Source organism: Theropithecus gelada, chromosome 3 (genome assembly GCF_003255815.1).
Source record: "Theropithecus gelada isolate Dixy chromosome 3, Tgel_1.0, whole genome shotgun sequence".
In the NCBI taxonomy this organism is placed as follows: Eukaryota; Metazoa; Chordata; class Mammalia; order Primates; family Cercopithecidae; genus Theropithecus; species Theropithecus gelada.
In genome coordinates, this window is record NC_037670.1 from 151,267,912 (window position 1) to 151,285,234 (window position 17,323).

At 35.7% G+C, this 17,323-nt stretch overlaps 1 protein-coding gene across 2 annotated transcripts in view; it reads right to left on the reverse strand.

Moving 5' to 3' along the window:
* The window catches only part of GRM8 (glutamate metabotropic receptor 8), an 818,800-nt gene that overhangs the window by 251,931 nt on the left and 549,546 nt on the right, over positions 1–17,323 (reverse strand). The window contains exon 8 of one of the 2 annotated variants that reach the window (XM_025379129.1): positions 9,559–9,630. The exons of the other annotated variant lie outside the window; for it this stretch is intronic. Within the exon in view, the coding sequence (XP_025234914.1) occupies positions 9,559–9,630 (72 nt within the window). The remainder of the gene's footprint in view (positions 1–9,558; positions 9,631–17,323) is intronic. 2 annotated transcript variants of the gene reach the window in all.

Sequence of the window (17,323 nt, forward strand, 5' to 3'; positions counted from 1 at the left end):
ATTACTCTCCACATGGAGGGTGTGTTCAACATGCCATCCTGGGAAGATTGAATTCCCGCAGCAGCACATAATGGAAAAATACTACGGCACTAAGCAGTAAACTAAGAATATATCAGAATCCCAAAGGCTATATCTAATATTGCTTCTCTTAACTGTAGAATGTAGTTATACTCTGTTCTGATTGGAAAAAAAAATAAAACCCTGCAATTTTTTCTCTTCCCTGTTGAGGACGAGTTCCTTACTAACTTTGAATTCAGTTAAGGTTTAGTTTAACCAAACTATTCCTTAGGGAGTTGATTCCTATCAAAGGTCAAATCCTGAAAGAATAAAATAATCGCCTTCCAAATATCAATCCTGTAAAACAGAAACAGGATCAGAAAATTAGTAGGTTATACTTTATGGGCAATTTCTCTTCACAGCCTAATGCTTTGTTTATTTAACTATCCTTATTAAATTATTTTAGCAATAAGAATGGTGTTACCTTCTCCCCACCTAACTCTCCAAACCCTCAATAGGAAAAAGTTGGCTGGAAGAGTGAATAACATACTAATTGCCTCAAACTTCACTAAGATTAATTGGATATGTCACCTCCTCTAAAGACCACAGCAGTCATTCACTGAAATAACAAATGGCAAGTCTGGAAACCAAATTGTCAACATGGATACAAAGAATCTACTAATTTACTTGAGGTTAGAGGATAATAGGCAGTGTTATAGTAACATTATTATTCCTTTGTGATTCATTTCCAACCAAATTTCTTTTATTAGAAATGTCTTTTTTCTGATTATGAAAATAATAAATGCTCCACATGAAAAATGAAAAATACATTTTAAAAATACGAGAAAACAATAATAATTAACAGTAAGACTGGCAACCACAGATAATCATTGTAATGAATTAGCATTCTTCTTTCAGTGTTTTGGTGTGTATAACTACAATACATCACACCATGTAGGTGCTTTGCATTTTATGTTTATAAGCATGGTCTCATTTTGTTAAATTATTATAAGCATCAACATTAATGCCTGTATTATATTCCATTCTATTGACATTTATATATCCTTTGTTTTCTAACATAAAAAGCTTTTAAACTAGGCACAAATACTTTTTCTAAAAATTTTACATTACTTCTTAGGGTAAAATTCTTGGAAGTAGTGTTTCTGAACCAAAGAGCAAGAAGAAAATATTTTGCCAAATTATTTTCTAGACAGTTTTATTTTATAGTTTGTTTAATCTTTTGCCAGGCATATAAAATAGTAGTCTGATCTCTGTGCCTTCTTATCAATCCAAAATATTTCTTCTGAAAGTATTTTCTATTTCAAAAGATGAAAAATATGTCTCAAGTTATGTTTCATTTATTACATCTAAGTCTTAATCATTTTCATAAATGTATCAGTCAAATGTAGTTTCTCTCATAAATTGTTGGAATATGCCCTTTGTAAATTGCTATTTTTAAGATTTTTTAAGATAGGTCATTAGAAATTTGTATGACCATTGTAAATATTCAATATATTAAATGTTTCTCTTACATTTGAAACAAATATTTCTCTCAACTATGTTTTTCTTATTTATTTATAAGAAAACCAACTATATATAGTTATATTTATTATCTAAATGTAAATATTTAGGTCTATTTATGTTTCCCTATGTGATTTTGTCTCAATTCCTCTATGTTTAGAAAAATTCCTCCCCCTCTACAGATTAGACATGCACCATCTAAAAAATAGTACTTGCTTTTTAATTATTATTGTTAGAATTAAATGAAACTGAAACTTGTTAATGAAATTAGCTAACAAAATTTTCCACTGCTGACCAGATATTATAAAAAACATTGAACCTATCATGTTTAATAGTGCATAGATTTCTCCAAGCTGGATAGCTGTGAAATAGAGTGTAACCAATGATTTGAGTGTAACTGTGATTAAACTTTCCAATGTTGGAAGACACTTTTAATGGAAGCTATTATCTATATTTATAGCAGTTTCATTTTTTACTTCAGCTGTTACTTACTCAATTTTTTTCTTCTCTTTTTTGCAATTGATTTGCAAAGTATTTCATTAATTGCCTCATAACTGTCATATGTATGGAAAATTGTTAGCATGCCTTAAAGTGATCAAGAAAGCTCTTGAGTGTTGAAATATACTAAGTCTTATTTTAGATCTACATTTCTCCTCTGGGTTCTACTTGGGCAAAACTAGTTATATTTAATGATGCTTTCATGCATTTGCTATTAAATTATATTAGTCTAGGTCAGTTAGATATATTTGTCTCTTGAGGCTCCTTGTCTGGGCTAGATGTCCATGCAATTCTTGTCCAGCTCCACGGCCAGTCAGAGGCATTTAATGTGGCCAACAACAATTGTCTCGTGCCTTGATTCTAAGGCATGTATCTGGGTTTTTAGAATGGAGAAACAGAATGCGTGTGGTCCTGTCAGTTGTTAAACTACTCCTTCCCTGTATCCCCAGTCTTGCTTCATAGATATCCTCTGAATAAAATATTGTGATTTTTAAGCATCTCAGTTTGTACGAGGATGGCATGGATGGGGTGGCTTTTCCAACAGAGGAGGGATAGTGAGGGGAGGGACTGAGATGACTATATTCAAGAAAAACTATTTCTAGGCAGATAGCCAAATCTTGATCCATCAAAATACTAAATTAGGAATATATTAAAACATTTTTAAAGGGAATTCTGTTATTATTATGAAAATGAGAAAAGAATAATATTCTGTACTGATATTGTCTATCATTTGGAAATACCTACTTCCTTCCAAGAACTATATAATGTACTAGAGACACAGGATTAAAAGATATGGTCCCTGTTCCCAAATAACTCATAGCATTGAGACCAGGCTAACCAGGAAACAGTATCAGCTATGAAGTGGAAGTACCAAATGACAGGAAGTAGATGGAATGAATGCCTAGCTGAAACTGTAAACATCAAGAAGAATTCCTGGATAATGTGCCCTATGAATTGAGTTTTAAAGGAAGAGAATTTCAGGCAGAAGAAATAGCATATTAGAAGGTCCAACGCTGTGAGAAATAACCTATTTACCTTCCTGCAAAGGAAGGTAATTTCAGCAAAGGTCTTAATTGGTCAGTGACAAGAGATAAAAATGAAGGACTTAGTAGGTCCAGATGATTAAGGTTTTTATACGGCTTGCTAAGGATTTTGGATTTTATGTGAAGCCAATAAAAAGGTATTGAAAGACTTTAAGTAGTCGAGGATGTATGATCAGATTTGCATTTTAGAAAAATTTCTCTGGCCACAATTATGTAAATAACAGAGAAGGATGGGGGGACACATTAGCACAAAAGAATAGTTACAGGACAATTCTTGGCAATTCAGGAAAGAAATGAGGAGGGTCTTAAGTAGAGACAGTATTTCTGAAGAAAGATATTAAAGAGCCATAAGAGGCAATATATGATCATTGATTATAAGGTTGGCGAGACAGGGATAAAGAAAAGGGTGAAGGCAAGCCAGCTTTCTGGCTTTTACAACCAGGTAAAATGTGATGACATTCACAGAAACAGGGAGTAACAGTGTGAAAGAAGGCTTGATTGAAGGTAGAAGACAAATAGCTTGAGTTACCTATGAAATTCACAAGTGGATACACAGGGCCAGGAGTAGGATGAAGTGAGTGATGCACTCAATTGGATGCAAAATTTAAGAAACAAAAACTCTTTTAAAAAATGTGTTTTATTTTAAGTCTGGGATACATAAGTAGGATGTGCAGGTTTGTTACACAGGTAAACATGTGCCATGGTGGTTTGCTGTACCTATCAACCCATCGCCTAGGTATTAAGCCCCTCATGTATTAGCTATTGATATTGATGCTCTCTCTTCCCCCGCCCCCCACTCCTGACAGGCCCCATTGTGTGTTGTTCCCCTCCCTGTATCCATCTGTTCTCATCGTTCCCACTTGCAAGTGAGAACATGCGGTCTTTGATTTTCTGTTCCTGTGTTAGTTTGCTGAGGATAATGATGCAGTGTTAACACATGGAAGCCTCCTCTCTTTAAGGGAGCTATGACTGAGAGAGAGGTAGAAGGTTTAAAGGTTATACTTTTATTTATTTATTTTTATTTTCTTTTATGAAAAGAAACTTGAACATATTTATTTGCTGAGGCTAAACGGAACTGGCAATGGATAAGAGATGTGGGAAGGAAGCAGACAGAGAAGAAAAATGCCAAATCAGAGAGAGACAGAGGCTGAAGAAAAGGAGGCTCAGATGGGATTGTTGTAGACAGTTTACTGAATACAGGCCTTCAAAACTATGGGGGGCTTCCCACCGAGGAAGCGAAACCATATGACCCAGCAATCCCTCTTCTGGTTATATACCCAAGAGGAAGTGAAATCAGCACCTTGTAGAAATATCCACACACGCTGATGCTCGTTGCAGCACTATCCACAATAGCCAAGATATGAAAGCAACCTAGGTGTCCCTCAAGGGATAAATGGATAAAGAAAATGCATAACATATACACAATAGAATATTGTTCAGTCTTAAAAAAAAAAGAAAAGCCTGCAATTTGTGACAAAATGGACAAACCTGGAGGACATTATGCTAAGTGAAATAAGCCAGGCACAGAAAGACAAATATTGTATGTTTTCACTTATGTGTGGAATTTAAAAAAAAAGTCAAACCCATAGAAAAAGATAGTACAACAGTGGTTATCAGGGACAAGGAGCGGGTGTGGAATGGAGAAATGCATGTCAAGGGGTACAAAGTTGCAGTTATATAAAAAACTGAAATAAATAAGTCTCAAGAGCTAATGTACAGCACGAGGACTACAGTTAATAATTTTGTATTATATACTAGAAATTGGCTAAGACAGCAGATTTTAGATGCTGTTACCACCAAAAAATAGAAAAGTTAAAAAGGTAATTATGTGACATGATGGATATGTTAATGTGCTTGACCTTAGTATATTTCACTAAATATATATGTAATATACATGCATCAAAGTATCATGTTGTATGCCTTAAATATACACTATAAAAGAAGGAAAGTAAAGCACTTTTATTGCCTGAACAACACATTAACACATCTCCCCATTGTGAGTCATTTTTTTTTCTTTTGAAATGTTTATAGCATTTACTCACATCTTTCTGTACTTCTCCCCATCCCCAAATTTAGGGAAATTAGTATGCAATACTTATCTTCCTGTAATCCCTTATCTTTGGGGCATTAATCAGCAGTTATTAATCTGAAGACTTAACAAGCGAAGAACAAAGAAGCCTTAAAAACACTATTTGCTGAAAATATAGAAGGGGTGCTTAAGTGTTGCTCACATCTCTTCAAAAATGCTCTTTCCCAACCTTCAGGTGGAAATTATACTCAAGACTGCAATGGCTGGAACCTCAAGTTCACGGAAATCGGCGTCTTGAAGGAATTTTTCCATAAAACAGTTCTTTCATTTCAGAAATAAAATATTTACTAAAAAGCTGAGAAACAATGCAAGCAAATGCAGTAAATGTGTGTTGTTCATGGAAGCAAGTTATTCCTTTGCACACTCCTATTGTCTGAGTGAAGTTCTGAAGGTTTATACAAATGGAATAGATTGTGGAACTACCCCTGAGAACTACTCTTAAACATGCTAAGTATTGAGGCTGTCAAATTAAAGGAGTTTCTGAGGCTGCCGCTTCTCTGGTCATCTTTAATTAGGCAATACTCTACTGAAACCCTCACAATTAATCTTAAGAGTTGATTTTCTTCTATAGTAAGTGGAAGGGGAATTATGTAGTGGCTTGCTCTTTGTTATAATTTTATTGAGAGGGTTGTGGAGGAAGGATTGGAATATAATAGAATTGTTCTATTTTCTACCATGTACAGAAAACTAGATGAATCACAAAATTGAAGAAAAATGATGCTTATCTTTTAAATATGTATTTTATAAATATTTAACTTACATTAAAATTACTTTCCACATGTACTCATATTACAAAATGCTCTAGGCATATCAGTGCATATGCTACTCAATAAATGTTACTATGTCTTTCTACCACAGAGATTTGTTTAGGGGGGAGATTGTCATGTTATTTCCTATACCTGGAAGGACTCACACTTCTGTGTCTGTTAATATTTTATCCATATGATACAATCTAGACCGTGAAACATTTCCTAATGAAGTTACTTTTTCATTAATTTAACAACTGTCATAAATGAATTGACTGTCATAATGAATGAATGAAACAACGAAACAATGAATGACTCAATGTGGGCTGGTTCTATGAATTGCATACCTTCGTAACCCCAATAGAGCTTGTTGGGGTGCCTGGAATATTAACAAGTCAAACAAATACTTACTTATTTGTTAATTATGTAGGCATTGCATAAATTGAAATACATTTATATTTATCTCAAGAAATTCTCTCTAAATTATATTAGCTTCTGAGGAGAAAGTGTCTTTCTAGCAACCTAGTTTTTAGAACCATTGTAGACTCTTTCTCTGTAAAGGTAAATAAACTTTCTTTGGAATGTGGTAAAAGAAGCTGTTAGATAATTTCTGAATGTCTGGTTTTATAATAAGGAGGGTCACTGTCCTCAAAGTTTAGCAATCACTGGACCCTGAGGGACTTTTGTCTAATCTTAACCCTGCACCTGACTGCCAGGCAGAGCTAATCACTTAACCTCCCAGTGAATTAATGGGCTCATCTGTAAAACAAGATTGCCATCAAAGGGCATGAAAGGAAAAGACTAATGATAGACGGAATGAGGTTAGATTTAAGGATTCAACAAAGTCATCAAAATTCACAGCAAAGCCATTTTCCATTATTTCCCTCAATTGTAACTGTACTGCTTTTATAAGAAGTGAATTCGATAAAAATAAGCTTATAAGAGTTCTGTTGTGCTACTTTGTATCTGCTGGACTGATGCGGTATGTAAGAAAATTCCCTTGCTTTCAAAAATGTAAAATTTAAAGCACATTGAAAATTCATGATATTTCATGAGATGCCTAAGGATTTGAGACTCTGACAGACAAAAAAAATCCCCTGTGATTTTGATAAGACTGCTAAATAAAAAAGCAGTTCATACATTTATTTTTATCACCTTCTTCCTCTTCTATTTCCTCTTTCATTTTTCTATTACATTTTGATTTTGACTTTTATGTTTCTGCATCTTTACTTTTCTCCAACCCTGGAGCAATGGGAATTATTTTTGCAGACTCCAAGGTACCACTTTCAGTGTCTGATGAAGTTCTCCCTTTGGTGTGTGTCAAACAATCATTTCCAGGCTCCAGATAAAGAGACAGAGTGCCCCAGAAATGCCCTAAGCCCACTACAGGCATGCTTGCCTAAGCTGGCTGCATCTCTCCAGTTGCAATGCACATTTTTTGGGACAATAATAAATATTGGCTCAAAAGAGAATGATGGAAAGTGCATTTTTAGGAGATATGAGATATAGGTCTATTGATGGATAAATTGATTTTTTTCCAGTCACTATAACATCTTTTCAGAGTAAGTAAGCATAACTGCACAGAGAGATGGAAGATGTTAACTGATATTGGGACTACAATTAGATAGAAGAAAACCAGAACCAACGCACACACACTGTTCAGATGGTTCATAAGGTTATTTTAATCACTGATTCAACTTTACAGAATGAAGTTGCTCCATTCAATTTCACATCAGTAACTGCAGGTTGTATTACGTCTAAGATTGGTATAGAACAACAGCAATTTCACAATATCTAGACAATGAATGAATATTAAAAATCTATTTCATTAAAAAGCTCTTTCAGATCCTGGTATCTGAAAGAAACCATGTTGGACCTAAAATATATCAAGAAATCAAGAACTCAATATAATGAAAATAAGGCTGAAGACTGCAACAGATTTGAATACAGCATGCCTCCATATTCTAGTTATTCATGATTTTTGAGAAAATCTGTTTCAGTGAAAAGGGCAAGTAATCTTTTTTATACCTCACTTTAAAATATCTCATTTTAAAATATTTCCTAGAACTTTCTCATTCCTTAGCTCATTGATTCTCAAAACAATGATTCTCATTGATTAGATCCCTTGATTCTCATATTCTCACAACCCTAAAATAAATGTTATAATCTATATTTTAAAGTTTAATATTTTGAAAAAAATAAATTACACAATTTGATGAGGGTGATAAAAGGCCCTCTCAAACTCCAGTCCCAAATTAGTTCACCCTGAGCAAGCCCATTCTCACATCAACCTGTTACATCATTTACAAAAATAAACAATGTCAATTACATATATTTTTAAGTTACATTCAGTCAAACAAGCAGTTACCTTAGCACTCAGATGTGTAAAAACCAGTGCAATAAAACTTCAGTTTTTAACAAGTCATCTGAAACAACAGAGGACACAATTTTGTCTTGTTCCCAATATATTTTGTGTTTATGTTCCTAAATCCTAAATTCCTAAAATTGCATCCTGATAAAGAACAGTAAATTTGTTTCTCTACTATATTTACCATATTGCCTCATTACTTGATCCCTCCTTCCTTTCCTCCCTCTCCCCTTCTCTTCCACTCCTTCTTTTCTTCCTTCCTTCTTTTAATAAATGTATATATATATAACCAATAATTACCAAGCACTTACAGTACACTGGGCAGAGTGCTAGTCTCTTCACTGAAAACATTTCAAAGTATAATAAGAGAAACAGGAAGCAATGAAATGAGTCAGCTAGTTTTGGAATCAGGTTAGTCACAGTTGATCTCAGCTGCAGGCCCGGAAGGTTGGGGGTGGGCTGCCTTGTATTGCAAACACATGCATCACATCACATAGACATCCTGCACGCCAGAGCACAGTAGCCTGTCAATTCCCACTGCTGAATCATTTATAGCTTTTACCATAGTTAATGCCAATGATTATATATGTTAAAGGTACTTATTAATCCTTGTACCAAATATAGGAGGGGCCTCAGACGCTTCTTATCTCATGGTTCTTAAATCTAACCATGCACCATACTCACTGGTAGTTTTATAAGGAATGGATTCTTGAGCTCCCCTAAAGAAATCAGTAGCTCCAACAGAGATGTTTTTAAAAATCTGTTTCTAGTAAACTCTCCCAGTGATTGCTGAGTAACCTACTTAAAATGACATTGGAAAACCATACACTAGAACCCTGCTTTTGATTTTTATTGTTACAAGATCTAGAATCAAGTTCAAATAGTCTAGATAGTAAAATATTGTGGGAATTTTTTTTAGTATTAGAAATCCCTTGGCCGGGCGCGGTGGCTCACGCCTGTAATCCCTGCACTTTGGGAGGCCGAGGCGGGCGGATCACGAGGTCAGGAGATCGAGACCATCCTGGCTAACAAGGTGAAACCCCGTCTCTACTAAAATACAAAAAAAATTAGCCGGGCGCGGTGGCGGGCGCCTGTAGTCCCAGCTACTCGGGAGGCTGAGGCAGGAGAATGGCGCGAACCCGGGAGGCGGAGCTTGCAGTGAGCCGAGATGGTGCCACTGCACTCCAGCCTGGGGGACAGAGTGAAGACTCCGCCTCAAAAAAAAAAAAAAAAAAAAAAGAAATCCCACAAGAAGTATGAAACTGTTGTCATAGTCCATGTAACTAAAATTCTTACACAACGACTGAAAAAATGAAGGAGTAAAAAGAGTTGTCCAGGGTAGAGACATCTGGATCCCTCTGAGGCAACCTAAGAAGATGAGTCTGTCAGAGAATAGAGATTGTAATAAGTTGATGACTGTATGCCCGGTTTGCTTTAGACAGTCCCATTTCATGCCTTCTGTCTTAGTACAATTATTAATCATGCTACCCATTTCTCTCTCCAAAGTGTCCCTATTTGAGCAACAAGTTATAGGGTCACCCCAAGTAAAAGGGAATCTTGTCAGAGACCAATGAGTGTCCTTTAGTGAATATAGAAATAATAAGTAGGCTCTATTTATTCATTTATTCAACTCAATTCAGCAACACATTTGTGCTAGCATTTGCACATGCCAAGTCCTGCATAAGTTAGGAAAGCCCCCTGCCTTGTGGACCTTACAGTCCAGCAGTGGGAGACTCAGACAGTATACAAATGAAAAACAAATTAAAAAGGATAGAGATTATAACAACTGCTATTATGGGAATAAAGAGGATGATATAATAGGATTTCATGGGATGGACAGGTGGAATGAGGGGAGGCCTTCCGGCAGACCATCATCTGTTTCAACCTCATTTTGCATACCTTCTTGTGCTCCAGAAACTGGAAAGCTGAAAGCTATGTTTCATATCCTCCTCCGCAGCTAGGGATCTGGATTTAGACACAGACAACCAGATATACTCATGAGAAGCACTGATTCAGAACTAAGCTGTAGAAGGGCGACGCAGTGGCAGAAAAGGTGTCTACTTCACTGGCACAGAAGTCCAGCCTCCTTATTGTCAGACAGCACATAAGATGTGTTCCTGAAGGTAATAGTTCTGACCCCACTCCCTGATCCCCTGCTCATGGTTACAGTAGTACAACCCTGAAGCCAGCAGTTGGGACGGGAGCCTCCTAACTCCCCAGTTTCCCAATGAGGCAGATGTAGAGGGCCAGTTCTGCGATGGTGTTCTTGGAGTCTGGAATAGCTCCACTCTCAGCAGCTATTCCAAAGACCTTCTAAAAAATGGTAAGCACTGACTTATCATGTTAAGTGCCCTTCTGATTAAAGTGGAGTGGTTTCTGTTATCTGTCACAGAATGCCGAGTGATAAAGACCTGAAGAATGAAAAGGAGTCATGTGGCAAACAAGGGGAAGAGAATTCCAGACCGAGAAAATAGCAAGCGTACAGGGTCGAGGCTGGGAAAAGACTTGGCATGTTCAAGCCACAAGAAGAAAGTTATTGTTGCTGGAGGAATGAAGAGGTGGGAATGAGGAAAATGAGACACTGCGGGAGTCTGATCAGGGCAATGTCAGTAAGAGACAAGTTCGATTTTTTTCCTAGTATATTGGGAATTCATTGAGGAGTTTCAATCAGGCATAATCTAGTTTTAAGAATATTAGACTAGATGCCTTGCAGAAAAGGAATTAAAGCAAGAAGATTAGTATAGGACTATGTCAGTAGTACTAGCAGGGATGAGGAAAAGGAGGAATTAAATCCTTGGCTTTCAGACAGATCAGAAGGTAGATGTGCTGTAATTCACTAAAACAGAGATACATAGGATAGAATAAACACATGTTTGAAGCATCAAGAGCTTGTTTTCATTTTTGGGTATGGGGTTGCATAAGTCAAAGTTGAGATGCAAACCAGACAAAAGACTGCCAAGCAGAGTTTCATAAATAAGAATCTGCAAAGGAATAGTCAGTTTTCCATGGAAATCCTCATCTAAACCAGGTCCCAGGTCAAGACATTTTAACACATGAGTCAGAAACAAAACCTCAGAGCACAGTACCTCCAACCACCTTTTTCGTTTTTTATACAAAGTCTCGTTTTTGTCACTCAGGCTGAAGTGCAGTGGTATGATCACAGCTCCTCAAACTTCTGGCCTGAGTGACCCTCCTGTCTCAACCTTTCAAGTATATAGGACTACAAGTGTGCTCTGCCTTACTCGGCTATTTTTTTAAATTTTTTTTGTTGAGACAATCTTGCTATGTTGCCCAGTCTGGTCTCAAACTGCTGGGCTCAAGCAATCCTCTGGCCTTGACCCCCCAGCGTGTTGAGATTATAGGCTTGAGCCACCACACCTGGCCACCAAAGCACCTCTTTCTTACGTTAGCTTTTACTAAAGGCTATCAGCAGTTCACTCTATGAACCATATGACCACAGACCCTGTCCTTATCTGCAAATTCACGAACACTTCCTCAGGCCCGGGAAGAACTGAACTTCTTCTGTCTACCTATACTACCAGAAAATGACTAAGTCAGGCTGTCAGGACATTTACAACCCTCTTATTATATGTTTCCTATATTCTTGCAACCCTGATCAGTTGCCCTGAGACTAAGTGTTGAAGTCTGCTCTTACTTTGCTGTAATTACCATCTGGACAGCTGACTTGCTATTCTTACAAATACAATCCTAGCATTGCAGGATACCATGGGCCACCATGCCAATCTCCTTGCTGCACAAACTTGCTAAGCCCATTACATATGTAAGTTTTATTATCATAATCACCAATACCACTGTGGCTGAGGTTGATTTTATGATTGCCATACATTGAAGAGTAGCTATGTAAGTCACTAGTTAAACATACATTTTATCTCCACTTAAATATATTTGTTTACCTGAAATCATTACAGACAGAATATACACAGATCTATGTGTGGACAAGCCTATCTGTGTATGTGTGTGTGTGTGTACATACATATATTTGTGCACAGGTCTAAACAAATATATATATATATAATATATATATATTATATATATGAAAATAATATGTAATTAGTTAAAATGTTAGTTCAAAATATATATGTTAACATGTATGTATATTAAACTAACAGATTATCATGAATGTGTTATTTGAACTCATAGTCATTAAGAGATGTGAAACTTTTAAAATTGTTCACTGTTGGAAAACATTGGAGAGTCTCAAAATATTTAAACATCTAATCTTTAAGTTGAAATGATTCACACTAAAGGAAAATAAAAATATCTGAGCATATTTATTCAGGAGCAGCAGTAAATTAAGAAACCAAGAGATTTTTAAATGAATTTTAACTATGTTAATTTCAAGCTATTTATTATTTTATGGGCTGTCTGGTTTGTTAAAGCCTAATTAATGTAAGTAAAGAAGACTCAAGTAATCATTGAATATATCACTATGAAATGAATTTTAGATAAAAGTACCATTACTTTAAGAGAGGAAAGAACACATAAGCGCCATGGTTAATATTAATTTTAATGTCATGGAAAATTTATTTAACAGGAAGACTATGCTTGCAAGTAACATCTGAATTTTTCTCTTTGTTTCAATATCCATGTGAACCTGAGATTAATTGCCTAGTAGATTTTAAAAATCTATAGTATAGGTGTTTTAATCAGGGGTCTCCAGAGAAACAGAACCAATAAGCCAATTCCTTATAATAAATTTATTTTGATATAAGGAATGGCTAACATTATTATAGTGACTGACAAATCCCAAGGTCTACAAGGTGAGTTGGCCAGCTAGAGACTCAGGAGTGCTAATGGTCTAGTTCCTGTTCAAAGGTCAGTAAGTCTGAGTTCCAGGAAGAGCTGATTTTTCAGTTCAAATCATAAGGCAGAGAAAAGCTAATGTCCCAGTTTGAAGTCAGTAAGGTTGGGAGAAAGCTTTCCTTGGAGAAGGTCAGCCATTTTGTCCTATTCAGGCTGTCAACCACATGAATGAGGCCCATAACATTAGGAAGAGCAATCTACCTTACTCAGTCTACCAATTTAAAGGTAAATCTCATCCTAAAACACCCTCATAGAAATGCTGAGAATGACGTTTAACCTGGGCACCTTGTGGTCTGGTCACGTTAGCACATAAAATGATCACTACAGTAGGTCAACTCTTGGAATGCAGAATGTTTTGCCTTTACTAATACTTCACGCTAAAGGAAAAAGTGAACATGAGTAGTTACAGCCACAGATAATATAAGATACTGTAAGTTTGGTTTTAAAAAGCATTATGTGTATTCTTCACATGTTATTTCCAATGGTTTCCATTATTCAATATTCTTAATATACATCTGGTATCTGCCATGTCTACTGCAAAGGTAGACAAAATGCTCACTGGGGTCCTAGTCCTTTTTACCTCATGCCTACCTGACCACCTTATAGCTGCTCTCTCTTCAAGACAATCTACTTTTTAGATATGTCCCACATAAATATTCCTGGCTGGGCATGGCAGCTTATGCCTGTAATCCTAGCAATTTGAGATGGAAAGGTGGGCAGATTGCTTGAGTCCAGGAGTTCGAGACTAGACTGGGCAAATGGCAAAATCCTCTCTCTCTCTTTTTTTTTTAATGTCTAATGAAAAAAGAAATACTAAAACACTGTTATTATTACAATGCTCCCCTGCTCAGGAACCTACCATGGCTCACCAGAGAAGCAAAGGTAGATTAACTTTCAGCTCTACAGAAAGGTTATAGCTATTATTGTGTAGATTTTTTTTTTCTTGTTGTTGTTGTTGTTTTAATATGGCTAAAGTTTCTACACTGACTTTCAGAATTTCAGAGAGGGGTCCAAGTTGTAAGCCAGCTGGAAACAAGATAACTACTATAATGGCATGAGGGTGTTCATTAAGCAAATTGTATCTTGCCATAAGGTATGTATGTGGGGAAGGGGTGTATAGCATTAAACAATGCTTCATTTAAATAGATTTTCTTTTCTTCATCAAAGATTTGTTTACTTCTCCTATACTCTAGGTCTACAATAGACTCTAGAGTTGCAACACATTAAAGGCATAGCACCCTGATGGAACTAAATACAGAATCTAGAAATAAACCCATGCATATATGGTCAACTGATACTCAACAATAAGGAAAGAAAGTCTCTTTTATAAATTATGTTTGAAAAACTGAGCATCTGCATGAGAAAGAATGACATTTGCCCTTTATCTTACACCATACACAAAAATCAACTCAAAATGGATTAAAGATCTAAATGCAAGACTTGAAACCATTAAAAGTCTAGGAAAAAAAAACATGGAGAAAATCTCGTTGACACTGGTCTTGACAATAGTTTTTTGGCTAGAACACCAAAAGCACAGGCAATAAAAGCAAACAATACCAAGTGGGACTACATCAAACTAAAAAGCTTCTGCATAGCAAAGGAAAGAGTGAGCAAAATGAAAAGGCAACACGTAATGAGAGAAAGTATTTGCAAACCATATATCTGATAAGGGGCTAATATTCAAATTATATGAGAAATTCATACAACTAGATAGTAAGAAAACAAAGAATCCAATTTAAAAAATGGACAAAAGACCTGACTAGGCATTTCCAAAAGAAGATATACAGATGTTCAATAGGTATATGAAAAAAATGTTCAACATCACTAATCCTCAGAGAAACACAAATTGAAATCAGAATGAGGTATCACTACACACCTTTTAGAATAGCTATTATCAAAAAAAATGAAAGATAAATGCTGTCAGAAACGTGGAAAAAGGAAAGTTTTTTACATAGTTGGTGGGAATGTAAATTAGCATAACCATTACAGAAAACAGCATGGAGGTTTCTCAAAAAATTAAAAATAGAACTACCATGTGATCCAACAAATCACTACTAGGTGTATTTCCAAAGGAATGAAATCAGTACGTTAAATAGATGCCTGCACTGTCATGTTCATTGCAGCATTATTCACAATAGCCAAGATATGGGATCAGCCTAAGTGTCTGTCAATGGATGAATGGGTAAAGAAAATGTGATATATATAGATTACATATATATAATATCTATATATCATATATAGATATATATCATATAGAGATCATATATATCTATATATAGATATATTATATATAGATATATATATCATATAGAGAGAGCTCCATATATCTATGTAGAGGCTGAATAGTATATACAGTAGAATACTGTTCAGACTTAAAATATAAGGAAATTCTGTCATTTGCAATAACATGGACGAACATGGAGGACATTAAGTGAAGTAAGGCAGGCACAAAAAAAATACCTCATAAACTCAGTCGTATGTGGAATCTACAAGAGTTGAACTCATGGAGGTAGAGAGTACAATGGTGGTTACCTGGGGCTGGAATAGTTGGGAAATGAAGGATGTGGGGAGCAGTTGAGGAGATGTTGGTGAAGGGATTCAAAATTTCAGATAGCAAGAAAAAATTTTACAATGTTTATTGTAAAACATGGTGATATTGTTAACACAATGTATTATACCCTTGAAAACTCTATAAAAAGTAGAATTTGTGTTCTCACTGCAAAATATGTGAACTAATGCATATGTTAATTAGCTCAATTTAACTATTCTATGATGCATGTATATTACAAACAATATGTTATACAAAATAAATATATATAATTTTTGTCAAAAAGTTTTGAAAAAACAAGGAAAGGATCTGAATAGACATATTTCCAAAGAAAATAGACAAATGTCTAACAGGCGCATGAAAAGATGCTCAACATTACTAATCATTAGAGAAATGCAAATTAAAACTGCAATGATATATCACCTCACACCTATTAAGATAGCTGCTATGAAAAAGACAAGAAGCTGGGTGCAGTAGCTCATGCCTGTAATCCCAGCTATGCAGAAGGCTAAAGTGGCAGAACTGTGTCAACCTGGGAGTTTGAGACCAACCTAGGTAATATAGCAAGACCTCATCTCTGTTTTAAAAAAAAAGAAGAAGAGAAGGAAAAGAGAAGAAGAAGAAGAAGAAGAAGAAGAAGAAGAAGAAGAAGAAGAAGAAGAAGAAGAAGAAGAAGAAGAAGAAGAAGAAGAAGAAGAAGAAGAAGAAGAAGAGGAGGAAGAGGAAGAGGAAGAGGAAGAGGAAGGAGAGAAGAAAGAAGAAGAAGGAAAAAGGAAGAGGAAGAGGAGGAGGAAGAGGAGGAGGAGGAGGAAGAGGAGGAAGAAGAAGAGGAGGAGGAGGAGAAATAATAGAAGAGATAAGTGTTGGAAAGGGTGTGGAGAAAATGAACCCTTGTACACTGTTGGTGGGAATGTACTGGAACAGCTATTACAGAAAACAGTACAGAGTTTCCTTTAAAACATTAAAAACAGAGCTACCATATGAACCAGCAATCCCACTTTGGGTATATATGTAAAAAATAAAATCGATGTTTTGGAGAGATATCTATTCCTCCTTTTCCATTGTAGCATTATTCACAATAGGGAAGCTATGGAAACAACCTAAGTGTCCATGGACAGAAGAATGAATAAAGAAATTGAGGTACATATATACAATGGAATATTATTCAAACATTAAAAAAGGAAACTTGTCATTTGCAACAACGTGGATGAACTCAGAGGACATTATGCTATGTAAAATAAGTCAGGCACAGAAAGACAAATTACCATTATGTTCTCACTTATACAGGTATACCTTGTAAACATTGCAGGTCCAGTTCCAAATCACCACAATACACTGAATATCACAATACAGTGAGTCACACAAATATTCTGGTTTCCCACATAAAAGTCAGTTTTATACTCTGTTATAGTCTACTAAGTGTACAGCAGCATTATGTCTAAGAAAGTACATAATTTATTTTTAAAATATTTTATTGCTTAAAATGCTAATTATCATCTGAGCCTTCAGTAAGTCATAATCTTTTGACTGGTGGAGGGTCTTGCCTCAGTGTTGATGGCTGCTGACTGATCAGAGTGGCAGATGCTGAAGGTTGGAATTACTGTGGCAATTTCATAAACAAGACAACAATAAAGTACCACATTGATTGACATATCCTTTTATGAAAGATTTCTCTGTAGCATGTTATAC